The sequence below is a fragment of the Coturnix japonica genome, unplaced genomic scaffold, assembly GCF_054131305.1.
Source record: "Coturnix japonica strain WE unplaced genomic scaffold, WE-NBRP24 Scf040, whole genome shotgun sequence".
Lineage (NCBI taxonomy): Eukaryota > Metazoa > Chordata > Aves > Galliformes > Phasianidae > Coturnix > Coturnix japonica.
This window is the reverse complement of record NW_028188943.1, coordinates 3,249,635-3,271,647: the sequence shown is the minus strand read 5'-3', so window position 1 is coordinate 3,271,647 and position 22,013 is coordinate 3,249,635. Positions and strand designations below refer to the sequence as shown.

The 22,013-nt window shown below is 44.2% G+C and overlaps 1 protein-coding gene across 1 annotated transcript; it reads right to left on the bottom strand.

The window, feature by feature from the left end:
* Window positions 1-2,274: 2,274 nt before the first annotated feature.
* On the bottom strand, window positions 2,275-6,284 carry LOC146753014 (obscurin-like). The gene is made up of 4 exons (XM_085531063.1): window positions 6,263-6,284; window positions 3,756-4,022; window positions 3,319-3,545; window positions 2,275-2,483 (listed from the first exon to the last, which is right to left on the bottom strand). The coding sequence occupies exons 1-3, from the start codon at window positions 6,282-6,284 to the stop codon at window positions 3,370-3,372; spliced, it is 465 nt and encodes a 154-aa protein (XP_085387189.1). The 3' UTR covers window positions 2,275-2,483; window positions 3,319-3,369.
* Between the last annotated feature and the right edge of the window lie 15,729 nt (window positions 6,285-22,013).

Below are 22,013 nucleotides of genomic sequence, written 5' to 3'. Positions count from 1 at the left end.
TCGTCCCTCTCTACTCTGCTCTTGTGAGGCCCCATCTGAAGTACTGTGTCCAGGTGTGGAGCCCTCGGTACAAAAAAGATATGGAGATTTTGGAAAGGGTCCAGAGGAGGGCCACAAAGATGATCAGGGGGCTGGAGCACCTCCCCTATGAGGACAGGCTGAGGGAGTTGGGTTTGTTCAGCCTGGAGAAGAGAAGGTTGCGGGGTGACCTCATTGCAGCCTTTCAGTACCTGAAGGGAACTTACTCCCAGGAGGGGAGTAAACTCTTCGAAAGGGCTGATAATAGCAGGACTAGGGGAAATGGTTTTAAGTTGAAAGAGGGAAGATTTAGGTTGGATGTTAGGGGAAAGTTCTTTACTAGAAGGGTGGTTAGGTCCTGGAACAGGCTGCCCAGTGAGGTTGGGGATGCCTCGTCCTTGGAGGTGTTCAAGACCAGGTTGGATGGGGCCCTGGGCAACCTGATCTAGTAAAGGCATATGTTTGGTGGCCCTGCCAGGCAGGGGGGTTGGAGCTACATGATCCTTGAGGTCCCTTCAAACCCGGGTAATTCTGTGATTCTGTGATGTTCAAATCCGGTTTTGACAGCTCAGAGATCAGGCTGATGTCCTGCCCTGCTGCTGCTGTCTTATCCTCCAGCTGTTTTGAAACCTCAGTAGGTTTTCCTGGAAGAAAACATTGCTTTTTGAGTAACATACACTTAGGGTAGGATGCCTCTCTCAAAATACACGCATCTACATGCTGGAGATAAGTTAGAGAGGCACTTGCAACAGACGCCATCCTACAGCCAGCAGTAATCTGCAAAATACAGACAATAGAATTCCAGGCAGCATTTATTCTCTCTTAAATCTACCCAATTGAGGATGATGAACCATGTCTGAAAACTGCCTCTCTCTTCTCTCCACTCATCACACTGGGAGCCTCGGATGATGCTCTCAGATGCACATGTTCTAGATAGGAATTTGTTGTACAGCTAGATGATGTGAAGGCCATCCCTTCAGCTTATACTTAGAGGATATTTGCTCCCACAGTTCCCTCAACAGATCATTCCTGATTTACTGTTAATGGAACAAGCTGTAGTGAGATGCCCATTTCCAACACTACCCCAGTGCTTTGGGTAGTTCTCACATTTGTGTAAAATGTTTCCTCCTTTTACTTATTTTTAAGAGAAATTCTCAGTGCTTCGAGGTTCAAGTAGAAGGTTGCTATTCACTTTAACCATATTATGAGTTAGCTCTCACGACAATCTTATCAGAAGACAGTTGAAGGAATCAGACCCCAGAATCTCTCCCATCTCATTACCTTTCACAGACAGAGAGGCTTTGGAGGTTAGACCACGGGCAGTAAAAACGACTTCCCCAGCGTCAGTAGGAGTCACACTTTTGATAATGAGAGTATATTTCCGACTCACGTTAGAAGCTTTAAATCGCCCACCACTTTCCACTCTGCTTCCAGTCAGTGTCCAGTTGAACTCATCAATGCTTTCATGGGACGGAATGCATTCAAAAGTACAATCTTCTCCCTCCTGGATTTCAGTGTTTTTCAGCCGTTTGGTAATGCCACTATTCAGCTCTGGAAGGTAAGAGATAGGTTAGTATGAGGTTTATATGGAGAAAAGGCATTTGTGACTGACATGAGTAGCAGTACTGGTATTTTAACTCAGGATTTGCAGAACATGGCTGCATTCCTTACTGATGTATTCTCTAAGACATTCTCCACTCAGAATTACCAGAAAGCTATAAAAAAAAAAGAGACGTGAATCTCTTGTCTTTGCTCTGGAAGAACTACAATCAGAGCAGCTCAGTCCATGGAGCAGAATGAAGATTCAATGAGCTACAGAGGGAAAAACCTAACAGAGAGGACAACTCTAGGATGCTGCATGAGAAAAAGGGTTTTGCCTATGACAAGAAATTAACTGTTTCTATTAGCTCATTTGTTACCATCCTACCCCTACTGGTGTTCAAACCATTTCTCCATTTTAGGGATGGTTTGAAAGGAAACATTTCCAGGACATTCTTGACGTCTTTGGTGATTTTCATGGCAAAATGAGATACATTTACTTCAAAAGCAATGGGAATTTTCCAGACATCACTGCGCTAAATTGCAGTAATACACTTCTATTGTAGAAACTATTAAGGCTCATGGGGGAATAGGTGTAAGACATAGTGACCACACTGAATGTGCTTTCAGCACTCCTTTACTTTCCACAGTACTTACCCTGAACGCCGACCTTTGACTTGGCAACATCAGTGCCAATATCACAGGTATAGAAACCTGTATCTGACATCTCGAGGTCATGGATAAGGAGACATAGGGTCTTCCCAGACTGTACCAGCTCATACTTGATGCCAGAAGGGCGCACAAAACCGTCCTTTTTCCACACTGGTTTGACCTTCTCTTTATAGAGACTTCGCATTCCAATTTAATCACACCCCGCTCCTCAACAAAAACATCATCCAAGGACTTCATGAAGACAGCAGGCTTCTCTGCAATCAAACAGGCAAAACAGAACAATGTGATACAGAAGTTGAGACATTTCCAGTTGCTTTCAGATTTTTAAAGAGGGATAAATAAATCTTCACCACTACTGACGACACCAAGATAGAAACTAAAGCGGTTTCATGTCTGTTGACTGAATACGCTTTATGAAATTCTGAACTAATCAGTAGGAGAATACAGGGAACAGGAGGGACAGCCTGCATTGCCTTGGGTGGGACTGATATCATATGAAGTAATTGGGATGCAGCTCTTCTAAAGCTGGAGAGCTGGCATTGCCCTCACATGGAGCAGAGCTCATACAGCAGGCCACAGGATTAAGAGGAACACTTTTGATTTTCCTGTATTATTGACTCCTCTTATCTGTCTTCTAATTCACACATCAGATGTTTATACTGGGGAAAAAACTTCCACCAAATGCAAAAGAAAGGAGAAAGAGGAAATCCTTCAAACTCTGAGCGCATAGACTAAAAGAGCTTAATTGCTGGGGAGAGCAGATTAGAATCACAGTACCCTTAGAATTGGAAGAGACCCTTAAAGGCCATCTAGCCCAGCTTCCCTGCAATAAAAAGGGACATTCACAGCTAGATCAGGTTGCTCACAGCCTGGTCATTAGTCATCCCAGAGGCAAAACACACATTGAATGATCTCTCCCTGCAGTCATAAATCCTTAATTCCATAAATCACTGGAAGAAAGCCCCTCATGACTTTGGGGGCTATCTGAGCCCCAGAGAGGTGAGCTTTAGAAGCAGGATTGCTGCATAACAGAATGAACTTGAGCTCCTTAGCATCTCTTACATCCAGGAGGGGTGTGATCAGACCCACCTATCACCTTCAGGTGCGCTGACACCTTGTCTGGCTTAACCTGCTTCATTGTCAGTGTGCAGCAATTGCCAACGTTCTTGATGTCATTGTAAGTGTTGGTGTAAAGGAACCATTCAGGAACCATTCCACGTCCTCGTCATCATGGGACAGCTCGCAGGAGAAGACAGCAGAGCTCTCTTCTTCAATTTCTACATCCTGCAGGTGCTTCGTTACTTCTACATTGCGGGCTGTGGGGAAACAAGGTGAACTGTTACCACTGTTACTATAAATCATACTGGGATGTGGTAGAATGGTTGGACTAGATGATCTTTGTGTAATCTTCTCAGTGAAGACTATACATTTATAAAGTTAGCAGTAGAGAACGGCAGAAATCAACCTCAAGAAGAGAAATCTGAGGTGAAATAGGACATGGAAGAGGTCACCCTCCCTGCTCATACCTTCAGCTGTCAGCGTGGCCTCAGTCTCTGCAATTCCTGCCTTGCACTTGTACACATCAGCATCATCGGGCTTCAGCTTCAGAATCTTGAGCTCTGCTGAATGCTTATCCCTCTTGATCTTGTACTTCTCAGAGGGCTTGATGAGTGTGTGGCCCTTGAACCATTTCACAACCTTTGGAGAAGGCCTGAAGTCACAGGACAGGATGACAGAATGACGTTCCAAAGCTGTCTTGCCCTCCAACTTCCTGGTGATTTGTATATGGTAATCTGCAAAGCAGGGGTGGAAGAAAAGAAAGGATGAGGACAATTGGAAGAAGAGGAAAGTCTCTTGCATGTATTCAATTCCAATTAATGTCATGTCCACAATGGTTTTTTGAACCACTCCAAACATAAAACAAATGATTGTCTATAGGGAATGCCATTGACTACATTTCTATAAAGTAATACTGTATATTATCTACCAAATGCAAGGTCCAGCTCTTGTTCTGTGCTTATTAATTTGCTCCCATTTGTTGAGGCTTTTATTCAAATAAGAGTGAGTTGAAAATATAACAAGTACTTTAGGATGTGAATGGAGACTCTTATGCTGGGGACAACAGCAGATAAAAAGCCTGCAAGTTTCTTTCAGATGAAATCAATGACAAACTGCATCAAATTTAGGTGCTACCAAACTTAACCTTCTCTAGTTCAGAAATACAATTAATTTCACCTGATTTGACTTCTTTGGTATAGCCAAGGACAAAACCTCAGCTCTGTAGATCTGAATAGTAAGCACATCACAACTATTCAAACAGATCTTTTACTGAGATGCAGCTGTCTCATTTAGTGTCCAATGACTTTGAACTGGAAATGGAGCAGACCCTCCAGACACACACACAATATTTCAAAGACCCCAGTGAAGGGAGACTGTACGTTAATTAATTCTTCATCTTCATGATGTAAACCAAGCCAGGATATGTTACCTCTGACAAGCAGATTGGCTGTGGATTTTGATTTGCCAATTGAGAACTGAATGGTGCTTGTCATATCAGTGGTGGTTTTCGGTATGGTCAGCTGGTGGATGGTGCCTTCTTGCTGCATAATCAAGTTTCTGCCAGCCTGTAAGACTTCCCCACGTAGATACCACTTGGGAGGTTTCACAGAAGGAATGGATATCTCGCATTCAAACTTGGCTTTTTCAGGCTCAGTCACATCCTCATCACACAGCTCCTTTACTAGACTAATGGATTGCTCTTTAAGAAGGATGGAACAAGAGAAAGCAGAGATGTAGAAGGAATGTAAAAAACCCTTACATTATCACCCTACTTACTCACATCAGCATTACTGCACATGAACACTACACCTATCAGCTCAAAATGCCTATAAAACATCATTAAAAAATAAAGAAAGGAATGTTGTTAAGAAGTCAGACAATAAGACTGACAACCTGAAGAGAGCCAAGATCTTCTGATTCCCAGTCCAACATCCAAATCAAACCATGACCTTCCCATCCCAATATCAAACTCCTCGCATTACGAAATGGAATAGAGGTTCAATGAAACACAGACATTGATAATTACTTTGGTTAAATACAGCAACTTAGCTCTGAACAACAAGTTTTCACCTAGTAAAGGTCTCTGTAGCTCAAATGTATTGACTCTACTTAGGAGAAATTCATTTTCCAGGATGTTCTTGCCCTTATAATGGTAACAGGGGCAAAGCTGGGGACTGAACTCTTGAGTAGTGTGCTAACTCAAATGTCTCCCTTTTCTTTATCACACTTAACATCATATATATACCCTAACATTGTATATATTAAAAAAAAAAACAAAACCCTGTGTTCTTTTCAAACAGCAAGAGAGAATGAAGAAAAAGTCAAGCTATGTTTTTTATCCCTCAACGTTCAAATACAAATCTGAAGTCTAAACGTAGAAAATCAACCTCCTAAGAAAATAATCTGTTTTACTTAGCAAAAGTAAATTCCAAAAGAGAAGCTGGATATTTTGTGGGCAGAAAGGTAGGTAGGTAGGAGTTTTTATTTCCTCATGGTGTTTAACTTCCTTGACATTAAAGCAAGGGATGTTAGCTCATTTATAACATAAGATAATTTAATCAAAATCGTCATCAGAAGCATAATTACCTTTAACTGTAAGATGGGCACGAGATTCTGCATTTTCTGCTACAGATTTTATTTCTGCTGCATCCTTGACTTGGACACGTGTGTAAGTCAGCGAGTAGCTCTTTCCTGAAGCAGAGAACCACAGAGTCACTAAGGCTGGAAAAGACCACTAAGGTCATCTAGTCCAACCGCCAGCTCATCCCTACCAAACTGTGCTCTTGAGAGCAAACCCACAACTACACTTGGCTTCCTTGAGCAAAGAGCTCTGAGGCACATGGCCAGGCTGAGCATCATCCATATGGTTTCACAGCATCACTGCCTGTTCTCTCATGTCAATGAAACCACCCATCCCCCCACGTCCACATCCCCACCAAAGTGGAATCTAAACATGGCTTCTACAAGGACTGACCGAATGCGGCCACCGTCACCATTAAAGTACCTGAGACAGAAGGATCACACTCACTGTCAGACAAAACCTCTTTGGAGAGGTGAACTGACTGCCCTGTTCACCCCCACTTTGGAAAGAACTGCACTCATTTCCTACCTGCTCCCGGCAGTGTGGGATGGTGGGATAGCATCACACTTCCCACACTAAGCTTCCCACCATGTCACTTGTTCCACCCTAACCTCAGTCCCAAAACAAAAGGGGAACTCCCTTCTGAACCCTCTTCACTTCATTTCAGATGTCTTATATGCTTGATCTCCAACCCACCCCCCACTCAGGAGAAAGATCCCCCTCTTACAACCTACCATCTTGCCGCATTCTGATGTTGTCATCAGCCTTCAGCTTGTTGTCATCTTTGTACCACTGGGTCTGAACCTCATCGTGTGAAATCTCAGACAAAAGATGCACTCCCATATTCATTCACTTCCACATCTTCCAGTGGTTTAACAATCTTGATATCTCCAGCTGTGAAACAGTAGAGATATATTTGTCAGGATATTTCCAGAACTGAGTGCAGCATCTTTTCCTTACGCATATTTGCATAGAAAATAAGTAGGATTATGTTTTATTCTAAACCATCATCCATTCCTGAGTCATTTCTCTCTTCAACACAGTCAATGCATTATTGCCCTTGAACTTAAAGATAGACTTACTAGTTACATGGAGTTTTCCATGAAACTTCTGGTTTCATGGAAACCAGAATCTCATTTATTCTAAAACCTTTCAAGCAAAATTAAGGGTAGAAAAACAATAGAACTGAATGAATCTTTAAGGTCATTTAGTTCCAGTCCCCCTGCTATAGGCAGGGACACCTCCCTCCACACCAACTCTTCTCCTCAGGGTCAAGGCTTCTCTCAAATCATTCTCCTCTAAGCCTGTGCCTGTGCTTGGGATTGCCCTGACCCAGGTGCAGGGCCTTGTACTTGGCCACACTCAAGTTCATGAGGCTGCCAAGGGCCCACCTCTCCAGCCTGTCCAGGTCCCTCTGGGTAGCATCCCTTCCCTCTAGCACATCAACAGCACCGCTCAGCTTGGTGTCATCTGCAAACTTGCTGAGGGTTCATTTGATTCCACTGTCCATGTTGCCTACAAAAATGTTAAAGAACACTGGTCCCAACACCACCCTCCACCTGGACACTGAGCTATTGACTGCTGCTCTCTGAGTGTGACCATCCAGACAGTTCCCTATCCTGCAACTGGTCCATCCATCAAAACCATTTTTCTCCAGTTTGATGACCAGGATGTCATGCAGGACGGGATCAAATGCTCTGCACAAGTCCAAGTAGATGATGTCAGTTGCTCTCCCATTATCCACTGATGCTGTTACTCCATCATGAAAGGCCACCAAGTTTGTCAGGCATGGCTTGAATTTGAGGAAGCCATATTGGTTACCACCAATCTCCTCATCTTCATTTTCCAAACTATGCCAAGGAGAACTAGACAGAACTCTACAATGTCGTGTCACTACAAACCTGTCTGAATCATTGCCTTCTCTGCATGCTCATCACTAGTCTCTCCTTAGCTTGTGTGCCCACAATGTATGGGGAATGTCAGCCACAAATCTTACCTAGGGGACATCTTTGCTTCAAAATCCCTTAAACATCACACAATCCCTTTTAACTCTCCAGGTCTGCACTTATTAATGTCAGAATCAGACCATATTTCTGTGCTGCTATTTCCCTTTCCTTCTGAAGGGCCTGGATACAACTTAGATTAACCTCAGGAGCAGAGTTCCTGCATAAAACAGCCAGTACTGAAACAGCAACCCAACCTGGTTGCAGACTGAGAGAGAAAATGAGAGATCACCAAAGTCATGGGACAGGACAGATGTTCATGTTCATGCTAACACTGAACCCAAGTGGCCACATGAGGACAGCATCTAGTAGGAAATCAGAAAAAAAGCATCCTTTCAGACGTCCCTTGGGAAGGTGGCATCTACCAGGGCACAGCAGACCCGTGTGTTCAGTAACCAGTCTGATGCTTCAGAGCCCGATGATGAGCTACAAACTGGGGCTTAACCAATGCAACACATGGAGGGAAAATCTGTCTTGAGGATAAAGAAGAAAGAGAAAGGTATCCAAAAGGACTAACCAAGAAGTGCCAAACTGCCCATGAAGCATTTCTTCCTGTGGTGCAAAATACCACAAGAGGATTTATTTGCTCTTTCAGTTAAACATACCATGAACCTTTAGGGTAGCTGATGTCTTGTCTTCAGCTGCTTGGCACGTGTATGTTCCCTGATCTTCAAATTCACACTAGTGAATAATAAGACTTCCCTTATTTCCCTGGGAAGTAATGCCCACTTCTTTTCCTTTGATGGAGCTCCTTCCCATCCTAGAAAGGAAAATATCAAATCAGATCTCCATGAGTCCTTCCATCTCTGCACTGAGCAAAGGGAGCCTTCAGATCTATGCTTAATTCACCCACTCCCCTAGAATTAATGGAACTGTGCTTACTGGAACATATGCTGAAGCTTAAGCACAGTGCAGTGTTTTCAACATGTAGGAATGGCTATAGAACTTGCATAAATTCTGGCTGACCTATGACAGCTTAAAGAACTGCGGAGGACTGTTAACAAGCCCATTTGGACATCACCTTGAATAAATGACGTTATCCTCAAGTAAGGGAAGGAACAGCTGAGCACCGGGGAGGTACACAAAGTGCCAGAGCAAATTCTCACACTGTCAGGTGCAAAGAAAACTGAGATTTCACCCTAAAACCCAGTTCACAACAAGGCTACAAAATCCTGGCTGACAATTTCTGTGTTAGAGTTGAAGCTCAAGACTGTACTCCAACCAACAATATTTTGTGCAGCATGACCTCAGGAGTTCACAATAAACCCAAAACAAACTTCCATTTAAACTTGATAAATGAACTCAGGACATAATAACAAAGAGTGCTGATCTGGGCAAGTAAAAGACCATAGAGAAAAGAGAGCAGTGCAAAAGCTATCAGGCAAAAGCTCAGACTCGCATCCCTTGGAAGTGAAATTAAAGGCTCTCATTCATTTCCAGAGAAGTCAGAAAGGAAAATTCCATTACATGCCATACCTTGAACCACTTGATGTCCACCTTGGGCCTGGACAGCTCACACTCAAATGTGACCTTGTCCTTCTGAGTGATGCTAATGTCTGCCAATGGTTTGCTGATTTACAAAGGCAATTCTGAGAAGTAGAAAGAAGGATGTGTATTTAGTTGGGAATGAGGTCTCTAGGAGCATCTGGCATAATGAATAATGAAAGGCAGTGCCTACTCTCCATGCTTATTAGAGCTTGAAATTAACAACAATAAAACCTGCAGTTTTGAGCCCATTATCATTACTTGTGCTAGGGACAATCATGTTACAACAATTCTCTTCATATTTGAGGGATACTCTAGTGGCAATGGCCCAGTGCAAAACATTCTTTGCAGCTGGAAGGGAAGCTGGTTCTGCTGTTCAAGTAATCTGGGACAGGAGCAGATAATGACACCTTGCACCAACCAATACCTGTCACAGTGAGCCTCCCCGATGAATTAATGCCTTCTGCTTTAAAGGAAATGAGTCCTGCATCTTCAAGGGTCACAGAAGAAAGTGTCAAGGAATGTTTCTTCCCCTGGACACCCATCGTGAAATTTGGTGCAGGCTTCAGCCGCACGCCGTCCTTCTGCCAAGACCCTTCCACATCCTCATGGGACACCTCCACCGAAAAGGTGACAGTTCCCTTCTCAGGGAATTCCAGGGGCTGCAGACCTTTCACCAGCTTCATCTGCCGCACTGAAAGACAACGGGGAGAGGTTGGAGATCTCACACCAGCAGCTGAAAAATAGAATCATCAAAGGAATCAGAGAAAGGTTTAGGTTGGAAGGGACCTTTGAGATCACCCAGTTCCAAACCCCCTGCTCTAGGCAGGGATGCTTCCCTCTACACCAGATTGCACAAAGCCCCATCCAGCCTAGCCTTGAATGCTTGAATAGCATCAGGACTTCCAAAACAAGTTACTTCCCTCTTCCTCTCCCAGGTACAGTATCTGCTAATTAAGCAACAGCCTTTGCAAAGAAGAAAACTTGTTCATAACCAGGTCCATGGGTGCTCTTAAATGGATCCTTCCAGATGGAAAAAACATTTCAGGTGGCCTCCTAGATTTTACCCCTTTTTGTGTTGCACACAAGACTGAAAAAAAAAATAAAAATTTACTTTTGCAAAGTTCTTCTTGTCATAAGGAAACAAACATTTGGGGAATGGCAGAACCAGGTAAAGTTTACCTTCACGTCAAGAAATTTGAAATATCACTCACATGTTCTTGGTGTGGTGTTTCTGCTATAATTATTTGGACTAATTAAGCTTTTCCCTGATGAAAGCCTAGAAGTATATCACAAGAAGGACCAACTTACCCATGACCTTTTATTTGTCTTACTCAAGCATCTCCTCCTGACCATAACTGACAATAAAATATTCAGCCAGACTACAGGTTTGAGCAGCTGGGTTGTTTCTAGGATCTCCTGCAATCTTAAGCTTGGAACACACACTTGTCTTTTGACTAAGTGTCTTTTATAGTGCACTAAAACAACAGGTTTTCACATGGCTATTCCTCATTTACCTTGCTCTGAAATCATTCTCAAACCATGCGGGATCAGTCCAGGAAGAAGGGGAGGAGAGGGGAAGGGAAAGGGGAAGTCCATGGTCCACTAAAATCAGGCTTCTTAGCCTAAAGCTCAACAGCAAATAGCAGTCCACTTCCCCACATTGCTAGACTCCGAGCATTTAAAGAACATCAGCTGACCTCATTATGAGCTCTAACATAGCCAAAGGAATTCATATATTCAAATATTCTCTTGAGTGATGAGAAATATGGAGCATAACTTCAGACTTCTGCTGTTAAACTCTCACTTCTATCATAAACCAGGGTAAGAGTTCAATGCTGTTTTAGATGGAGGACTCATATTTTAAATAACTCATCTCATTAAGGCTTGGATTCCCTGCTACAATTAGCTAAATTCCAGTTTGGATCATGCTTCACCTTGGATCACTTAGGGCTTCAGCCACTTATTGGAACTAACTTAGTTTGTCTACAGAGAAGCTGTTTTCTATAGCAACAATAAGCTGTGATTGCAACTGGATGTCGGGAGAGCACAAATCCCGCAGTTATCCTGTACCAACATCCTCTCCTTCCATCAGAACAGCAAGTTTTTAAACCAGACTCATGCAAGCTTGCATGACACACCTTGTGCAAAACTGTTGGCAGCCATCAGGACAGCCAGTTGCTTCCTGTATAGACACTGTTCCATCAGTTTTGGTTTTTTGTCTCGCTAGAACAACAGCCAGTGTCTGAAGACTCCCACAACTGAAGCAACCACGCTGATATACCACAGTCACTGGAGGTGCTCAAGAGCCACGGGTATGTGGCACTGGGGACGTGGTTAGTAAGTCCAGTGAGGGCGAGCTGGGGTTGGACTCAGCTATCTCAGTGGTCTTTTCCAGCCTTGGGTGCAACTTGTAAGAGGGAATGAAGCAGCAAACTGCCCAGCACTGAGCTGCATTCTTCTGACACGTGGTATTAATGAACTGCTGTATTTCCCTATCTTCGCTGGAGCTATTCATCTAACCTAACTGAAACAGTAAGCCTGAACCTAGATATAAATCAGGATCATAGTCACCCATGGTTGCTTATATATTCAGAAAGACACCCTAGAGGGTAATTCAGTGCATCTAGAAATTCAAGTAGAAGTTCCTTAGTCAAAAATATTCCACAGCCACATTTTCACCTCGCTAACACTACATTAAAAAGGAAAATCAAATTAGTGGTGTGGGTCATTGATATTGTTCCAGGGGGAATTGTGGCTGTCCCATGCCCACAGGGTAGAAGACAGCCAGTCTTCCTCTAAGCCACATAAACAGCTGCTTAGGGCTCCCAAAGCGAATGCTCACCAGTTGTTTCCAACTTGAAGGTCATCTTCTGGCCAGCAGCCTCGCAGATGTATTCTCCAGCATCTTTCTTCTCCAGCTGCTCCACAACCAGACGCCGTGTTTTGCCCACAGATTCCATTCTGAACTTTCTGGAGGAGGCAAGCAGTCTTCCATCCTTGCACCATTTTACTTCGGTTGGATCCTGTGCTACTTCACAGCTGAGGGAGGCACTTGCTGCCAGGGCAGCACTCACCTCTTTCTGCACCTTCCCCGGGTTTATAAACACAGGTTTTGGCTCTGAGGGAAGAAAAGAGAAAGTATTGACTGAGGGACCGAAATGAGACCAACTTGCAGGTTTGTACAGGTTGGAACAGGTTTAGGTTACCACTTGTGCCCAAACTAATAGCCTTCACTAGAGAATATCAGCTCTTCTGTTGAAACAAAGTGTCAAATCTAGGCAAGAAAGAACCTAGGAACTGAAGGAACCAAGAGGGTCCTTGAACACCAGTCCCATGGTTGCAAGTCACTATGCAAACATATTGAACCCAAAAGAACATCTGTCCTGCAGGCAACCAAAACCTGAGTTCCTTTTACTTAAGACCCACTGTGAAACATCAAAACACATAAACGTGTGATAGTCAAACCACTGGCTGCCTTTTCATGACCCAGAACAGTACTCCTGGCTTCCTGAACAGACTCCTCATGGCCTCTACCATTGCCACAACTGTGACTGTCAAAGGCACAAAGGAAATATGCTCACCAACGCAGTCCTTTGTTCTTTGTGTGTGATTTGCAGATATCTATCTTACTTTGAGCTCTGGGAATAGTCAGCTCTACCAGGTCTCTTACTGTGAGTAGCAGACTCACCTATCCAGATGCAGCCTCCAACATAAAGGCATAGTAAAAAGGCAGTGTACTACTAGGAGAAGTTCCTGCTTCTCCTGCCATGAAAGGCTGCACGTACAACATGCACTCCAGCCTCACTGCACATACTTATCTTAGTCAAATGTTTAGGTGAACAAGAATTACAGTTTGGGATCTCAGGCACAGGAGAGATTTGAATAATATCTTGAATATTGCTTCCACTGTACATATATTACTAATTATTGTTCTACAGACAGACTGAAGCAGGTCTTTGTGCCATACTGAAACCAAATACTTGCTACAAACCCAGGCAATCAAGTATAGGGAAAAAACCTCAGCACAGACTACTGCACCTGGATCACTGTATAATGGAAACTAGATTTTACTTTACTGTTCTCTGCTGTATTTCATACAACACCCGTCTTACCTGTGACATGAATCTTGAAAGTGAGTTTCTGGCCAGCAGCCTCGCAGCTGTACTCCCCTGCATCTTTCTTCTCCACCTGGCTCAGCACCAGCCGACGCTGTTTGCCCTCTGACTCCACCCTGAACTTCTTGCTCGAGGTGATCAGTTTCCCTTCCTTGTACCACTTCACCTCCGTCTTCTCCTGGGCCATCTCACAGCTCAGCGTGGCATTTTCTGTTGGTTCAGCCTTTACCTCCTTCTGCACCTTCTCCTTGTTGATAAAAGCATCTTCTGCTTCTGGAATTGAAGGCAAATGGGCACATTTAAGACATGAATCTTTTCTACACAGCCTTCCCCAAATGCCCAAATTAGTCTTTGGACTGTACCGTTGAGGACAGCTTTCCCACTCACATTTCCTGACAGTGCTATGAACTTGTATTGGCAGTAACTATGCTGGTACTAACAAGGATAGCAATTACAAGCAAAATGGTAGAAATACAGAAGATATAAGGAAAAGGGAACTCACCAGAACTGAGGCAATCCTCCCTGGCGAGCGATCTCCAAGAGATGCCGCCTCAGTGAGGGTCAGCCCTTAAATGAGGTGTCAGAGGAGGTGGAGTTGAACTCCACCCCTCCAGGGAGCACAGCTACATAACTTTCACCTGTGCTCCCACAGCTGACCCCACACTTGCCTCAGCTGATCAATCAGTGGTTCACATTGTGATCTCCCATACACTCCACCCCTTCACAACGTGAACCAATGATTAGGTGAGTTCCCCTTATTACAGAGACCCAATCACGACGCTGATACAATCTCCCGTCGCATTAGATGTTGATATTATTCAAATGATGATGATTGGATGGGTGTTTATGATCTTCCATGGGCCAGTGCTTGATAGATGTTACCGGAGACAAATCATCTTGAAGTGCAGGTCCGTCTGCGTTTCATCAGTCCAGAGTAATGGTCCTAGAGGCTTAGAATCAATCTTAAGGGGAGTAATATAGATGTTTCAAGGGTACTAGGAGGGGAAGATCCGCCCTCCAGGGCAAGATACAGGCCGTATTCTTATCTTGGGTCAATACTTCTGCTTGTACTGGATTATGTCCCGGCCTCCGATACCATACCCTCTGGCCAGATATCTGTGGCTGTATAACTATATCTGGCACCAGAGGAGGAGTCTTGATCTGCCATAGGGACATAATAGGTGTTCCTTTAGCAATAAAGGCCGGAGTATTGACCACGATGTCAGTAGGCCATGTACCTATCACCGAGGGGGTGACTGAACCTCCCACCTCCAATAATCTCCCCGAAGGTGCAAGTAGGCCACACCATTTGGGTCCTACCTGCACCTTCCAAGGCCAATTTATCTTATGGATTCCCGGTTCTAAATTCTCAGGGGCAGGGAGCAGAAGATTATTTTCAGTACCAACCTGCGGTTTTACCTTATTATCGGTGCCTGTAATTTGGATCCTAAGAGGGGAGGCCCATATAGTTTGTAACATTTTCAGGGCACTGGGTCTGCCATCCCGAGGTCTTTCATTCAGGTCCCGCACGGTTTCATATAATCTTTTTGTCCACCCCTGCAGGGACTGAGAGTCTGTCTTCAGGGCAGCCTTAAGGATACCATTATAACGTTCAATAAGGCCTGCCCCTGTTGGGTTATATGGCAGGTGGAATCGCCATTCAATGTTGTTTTCTTCTGCCCAGCACTGTATCATCGCTCCAGTGAAGTGAGTCCCTTGGTCACTCTCGATAACTTGAGGTGTCCCGTATGCAGACATCAGTTTAGTAAGTGCCTTAATTGTGTATGCTTGATTTGCCTTTGGTACAGGATAGGCTTGCAGCAGTCCACTTACAGTGTCAACACAGGTCAGGGCATATCTCGCCCCCTCAGACCGAGGGAGGGGCCCAATGTAGTCGACCTGCCATCTCTGAAGAGGACTATATCCTCTAGCAATGTGGGATGTTGTTTCAGGCAACGGTCTCGGTCTCATCTTTGAGCAAGCATCGCAATCCTGACATGCTTGAACGATATCAGATAGTTGTACAGGCAGCCCCCATGCTTTAGCAGCTGCCCACATTATCTTCTGTCCAGCATGCCGTAGCTTCTGATGTAACCAACGGGCAATATTTTCAGATTGTGAATTCTCAATCCATCGGATTCGGGCCAGTGTGTCAGCTTCATCATTTCCTGGTGACTGCAAGGGTTGATGACCAGAGACATGGTAGACACATACTGTCCTGTGTTTGACCGTATTCCAAATGTCTACCCACACGTCTTTACCCCAAATCGGTCGGGCGTGGATAGTCCATTCCTGGGTAGCCCATTGCGTAAACCACAGAGTGAGCCCCCGGTACACAGCCCAACTATCTGTACAGATGTTCAGGACGCCGTCACCAGGTTCTTTAGTTATAACCATCCACACGGCTCCCAATTCTGCCCATTGGCTGCTTTGACCATCCCCCTCATCAAACCAGATGGTCTCAGTAGAGGGATGGTATGCTATTGCTCGCCACTTGCTCGGGTTGCCTCTGCTGGACCCATCCATATACCAGGCATCTTCAGGAATAGGATATCTTCCTTCCTGAACGGGACTCTTCTCTGGTGGAGCAACCATCGGTTCTTTTGATGTATCACTGTGATACGTCACTGGGCCTAGGATCTTCTGTAGTTCTTCTTTAAGTGGAGATGAAGACAGACTGCTTCTCTGGCTTAGATAGGCGACCCATCGTGCCACCGTTTGTGCTTGGGCCACCCCCGTCTTAGGAAGGTGAGTCAAATCTCTCTCCCACCCCTGGATTGGTAATGAAGTCTTAACTATGACCTCTGCTGTTTGCGTTATCGGCTCTACTGCTTGTAATGCCGAATAGGCAGCCAATAACTGTTTCTCAATCATGCTATATCGTTCTTCTGCTCCGTGCCAAACCTGAGACCAGAATCCAATGGGGGTTCAAACAGAACTCTGGCGTTGCCACAGGCCCCAGCCAAAACCATCTTGAGTAACATGAACATCTAGTTCAGCTGGGAGGGTCGGATCAAATATACCCAACGCCTGAGCTTGTTTAACTGCCAGTTTTGCCTGTTGGAAAGCATCCTGTTCTATCTTTCCCCAATTCCATGATTGACCCTTCTTTGTAAGCTTATATAATGGCCTTAATAGCTGAGCTAAATGAGGTATAAAGGAGCGCCAATACCCCAATATACCCAAAAATTCTTGCAATTGTTTTGATGTTGTAGGGACTGGAAACGCTTGGACTTTATCTACTACCGCACTGGGTAGTACTTTGGTTTTCCCGGACCAAATTACTCCCAGGAATTTTACAGATAGCCCCGGACCTTGCACCTTCTGTGGGTTTATAGCCCACCCTCTTTTCTGCAGATAAGCTATCAACAAATCTGCTGCTTGTCTCACCGCCTCTAACGAATCGGATGTTAACAGGAGGTCATCAATATAATGATATAAATTGACATTATTTGGCTTTTCCCACTTAGCCAGATCACGTGCCACTAAATTATGACAAAAAGTGGGCGAATGTACGTACCCTTGGGGTAGGACCTGGAAAGTCCATTGCCTCCCTTCCCATGTAAATGCAAACTGATCTTGCGATTCTTCACTGATTGGAATACTGAAGAATGCATTCGCCAAATCCAAGACACAGTGATATGTTTTGATTTCCCTGCTTAGTGTGTCCATTAGGGAGGCAATATTGAGTACAGCCGCATGAACAGGTGGCGTGACCTTATTTAATTCCCTATAGTCTACTGTCATCCTCCATGTTCCATCCGGTTTTCGCACTGGCCATATTGGGGAGTTATATGGGCTATGTGCAGGCCTTATAATACCCACTCTTTCTAATTCCTGCACCGTCTTTGTTATTTCATCCTGCCCACCCGGGAGTCTGTACTGTTTCACATTAGTAATCCGGCGTGGCTTCGGCAAACAAATAGGCTCATGTTTTGCATGGCCTCTCAATATTGTCTGGATTGCCCGGATACTAATGCATCTCTGCCGCAACCGGAACTCTCCCACTGTTGTATGGAGAGCCAGACCCCACAGGATATCAATTCCTAATATATACTCTGGAATTGGGGCAATGGATACCTTGTACTCCCATGGTGGAAGACGCCCAACCCCCAATTTTACCCAGGTTTGGGTGACCGGAATGGTTTGTCCCCCAAAACCTCCAATCATCACTCTATTACCTTTAAATTTAGTTGGGTCTCCATATATTATAGATGTCTCTGCCCCGGTATCAACTAGGGCCATAACCTTCTGTATATTCTTTTGGGACCAGTATATCGTCAGTTCCACATAGGGCCTCCGGTCCCGTCTAGAGGCCCTAGGAGGACTGACATCCCTCGTCAAGCCATGAACTGAGCCAGATTCAAGTTTTTTACCTCCGATACCTCCGGTGTCATAACCCGAGGCACCTGAGGTGGCTTCTTTTTCCTATTTGGAACTATAAAATCTTCTAAATTCCATGTTGTTGTTGGTCGCCGCTCTATAAATCTTATCCCTGGCCTTTTGGGTTTATTCTGAAATTTTTGTTCATCCTTCAGTTGCTTCCACAACTGAAGGAGAACCTGATTGGGCTGCCCATCAATTTTTGAAAACTGAACGCCTGCTCGGAGCAGATCATTAAACATTTGTTTCCGGGATACCCTAACAGGTCCTGCCCGAGAAGTTCGCGGGGCCGATCTTCTGGCTCGCACTATTGGAAAAGCCTCGGCATCCTTAATCACCCTGATATTGCGCTTAGCTCGTAAACGCTGTTTCTCCGAGGTCTGCTACCAATTGGGCGGCTTGTTGGACTACTGCCTCTGCGGATACTACTGGATTAAGTATGGAAACCAAGGTTCCATACATATGAGAGGGTGCTTGCTGTAAAATTAGGTCCCTCATTCCCGCAGAAAATTTAACCATATCAGGGCTATCGAATGTGTCTTCGTAGATAGCCTCTTCCATAGAAGACCACATCCCTGTGTTTACTGGCATGTCAGTTTTATTTGTCCACACCATGCGGCAAGCAGCCATTATCCATTCTACAATTGAATGGTTTTCTTCAGGGAACTGAGTCCCAGCATACAGTCTCTGCCGAAGGGCAGGATGTATTGTTATTGTGGCCAACTTAGATACTTCAGGGCCACTAACCAGTACACTATCTGCCCCTGAATCCCATAACCATAATAACCAAGCCGGAACACTTTCCCTTGGCCTTTGCCTAAATCGTTGCACTAGGTCCATGAGTTCAGTAGGTGTATATGGACGGGCTGTTACATGTAAAACAGATTCGGCAGGGGGCCATTGATCAGGAGGCACTCCTGCTGGTCGATCTTGAATTTTCTTTGTTTTTTGAGTTATTACTGGACGGACTTCTAGTGAGCCCGTCTCAGATGGTTTTTCTAGATCAGATTTAGTGATCTTATTTTGATTCATTTCTTCAGGATCCTGATCGTCATTAAATGAAATGTATCTAATTTGAGGGTTGGAGGAAGAAAATGACGGTTTTTTTCCCGTCAATAGATTGATCTCACCCTCCAATTTTTCAATACAGGCCTTTAACAATTCATTTTCACATGCAATGTTGTTTGATTTTATCTCTGCCAGATTTAAGGCATTTAATAATGGCCAGGCTGCCATAGATGCAGCCATTCGCTTTTCTTTCGTAATTAAGATATCTTTTTGTAGTCCTAGAAAGTAATCAGTTAGACAATAGGCGTCCATGTTATTTGGTACTCTTAAAGGGCCCCATTGTTCAATAATTGTTGCTAACTGGTAATATGGGGATGCCTCAAAACCTGGAATTTGTCCAGGAAGGCATGTCCCTAAGGGGGTGGTCTTCTCCCCCTTGTACCAATTAAAGATTTTCCATACAAAGGACATATTCTTTTTCCCTAATATTTCTAGATGCCAAGTCAGTGGCTCCTGGCTGGCTCGCCAAATGTATTGGCAGTAACTATGCTGGTACTAACAAGGATAACAATTACAAGCAAAATGGTAGAAATACAGAAGATATAAGGAAAAGGGAACTCACCAGAGCTGAGGCAATCCTCCCTGGCAAGCGATCTCCAAGAGATGCTGCCTCAGTGAGGGTCAGCCCTTAAATGAGGTCTCAGAGGAGGTGGAGTTGAACTCCACCCCTCCAGGGAGCACAGCTACATAACTTTCACCTGTGCTCCCACAGCTGACCCCACACTTGCCTCAGCTGATCAATCAGTGGTTCACATTGTGATCTCCCATACAGAACTGAATGCCAACATCTGAACTATATCAATTGCCAGTGAAGAACTTCCTCCCTGCCAGACCAAAACAGTTTAGATAGCCCTAAACTTGTTTTCATTTCCACCAGTATCATGTTCCAAAATCTTCAAAAATTAAAAAACACCCCTTTCCCCACTGTCCAGCAGCACACCAGCATACGCAGTCATTGAAAAGTCTGTTTCATACAAGGGGACAGGCATTAAATTGTCCAAACAAGCTGACAGCTGTAAGTTGCTTTGCCAGCAAAAGCCAGGTGAGGGTCAAGGTTAAATTCTGTTTGTGATTAAGTCATAGTGAGGAAATGTATTTTTCTCACCTACTTATTTCTGAAAACAGTTCTAATATCTCCTGAGTTTTCAGAGGCAGTAATAAAATGGTTTCCCCTATGGAATCATAGAACGGTTTGGGTATAGAAGGAAGCTTTAAAGATCATCCAGTCCAACCTCTTGCCGTGGTCAGGGACATCATTCACTAAATGAGGCTGCCCAGGGTCCCCATCCAGCCTGCCCTTGGACACTCTAATGATGACTCACCCACAACCTTCACTGGACAATCTGTTCCAGTGTATCACCACCCTCATCATAAAGAACTTTTCTCATGTCCAAACTGAGTCTACCCTCTTCACTTTTGAAACCATTGCCCCTTCTTATGTTGCTATAGACCCTGGTAAAAAGCCTTTTTCCACTTTCTTATCAGACTCTCCTAATAAATGAACGCCTGTCTTCCTCCATTTCTGGAAAGAAAAGCACCAGCTTGAAGCCTTTCTATTTTTAAGCATTTCTTTTGTACCTGCTATAGAGAAGAAAACAAAAGAAAATACGGGAAAACCTTTTTAGTTGAAGGTTTCTTTAATTTAATAGAAACCATCAGTGCCGCCTTCTAGCATTGTGACCAAATGCTGTCTCTGAGACTATTTAGGAAGAAGCATTTGCAGGGGTGTGCTTGTGCCCTGAAGATATCTTTAATATTCTTTAATTTCCCCTGAAATTATTGACTTCTCATTTTGCTGTCATTGCATCTACTTGAGATCCCCAGGGAAATTCCCAAATTATTTCCAGCCTGTCTTAAGCTGAGGCTACCCAAGTCCTAAGTGTTCATAGCTTCGGAAGGCAAACAGAAAAGCACATGAATGAAACAGAATTTAAGCACTGTCTACATCACTGAATGCTGGGGTTGAATGTGTCAAACCACTTAAATTTCCCCTCCTTCTTTGTTGGGGGGTTCAATACAGTCAAAACAATTTCTCTCACCTGTGACATCAATCTTGAAGGTGAGTTTCTGGCCAGCAGCCTCGCAGCTGTACTCCCCTGCATCTTTCTTCTCCACCTGGCTCACCACCAGCCGACGCTGTTTGCCCTCTGACTCCACCCTGAACTTCTTGCTCGAGGTGATCAGTTTCCCCTCCTTGTACCACTTCACCTCCGTCTTCTCCTGGGCCACCTCGCAGCTCAGCGTGGCATTTTCTGTTGGTGCAGCCTTCACCTCCTTCTGCACCTTCTGCTTGTTGATAAAGGCATCCTCTGCTTCTGGAACTGGAAAACATTGGGTAAAATATACATTAGATATGAACAGCTTGTGACTAGAAGACATTAAAAGTTGCTTCTATGTTGTATTGGACCATTTCCTGGAGCAACACTGCTTCACAGTGTTTATCACACATTATAATGCATCCTCAGCACAGTCCCTGTGGTCATCCCATCCCTCTGGGTAGTCTTTACTATCAGCTAGGACTCCTAATTTTCAGTTTTCTTCTAATGAAGACAATGACAGATCTTCATCTGTCTGTCTTTTTGATATTGCTGCACTCTACACTGGATATCAGCCAAGTACAGCTCAGTTATGAAGACCTCAAAATCAGGAAACCATAGAAATTTAAGAGCAGAAAACCATCTTTTGACTCTACCCTATGGTAATGATATATCCCTTAATATGGTGAATATTTGGCCTACATTAGGTTTTGTAGCTCGGTTTTATGCATAAAGCATGGTTTTCTACTCTCAGCAACCCCTGATTCTTCAGAGAACTGGCTGAGGTCATCTCCTCTTAATACCTAACACATAAAGAAGAAAGTGTTTAAAGCCCACCTTACCCTTTGTGTCAACAAATGGAGTTAGCATCAGAAAGATATCAAGTGTAATTAGTTAGGCATACACACTTCAGTTAAGGTGATTCAGTTAATCACTTTGCTAAGTGGGATCGATTGATACATTGAATCTTTTATTGATTACTTTAATGACTGTTTTATCTGATTCTCCTTTTACCAACAACTGGTTGCTGAGAGCGTTCATGCTAGTTCCT

Bases quoted from the DNA above. Each gene is read 5' to 3' on its own strand.
- LOC146753014 (XM_085531063.1), bottom strand. From the start codon at position 6,284: ATGGTGACGGTGGCCGCATTCG. The intron at 4,023-6,262 runs GTCAGTCCTTGT...CCTGCTTTGCAG, and splicing joins GGTGACGGTGGCCGCATTCG to ATTACCATATACAAATCACC. The intron at 3,546-3,755 runs GTATGAGCAGGG...GTTTCCCCACAG, and splicing joins GGCCACGCTGACAGCTGAAG to CCCGCAATGTAGAAGTAACG.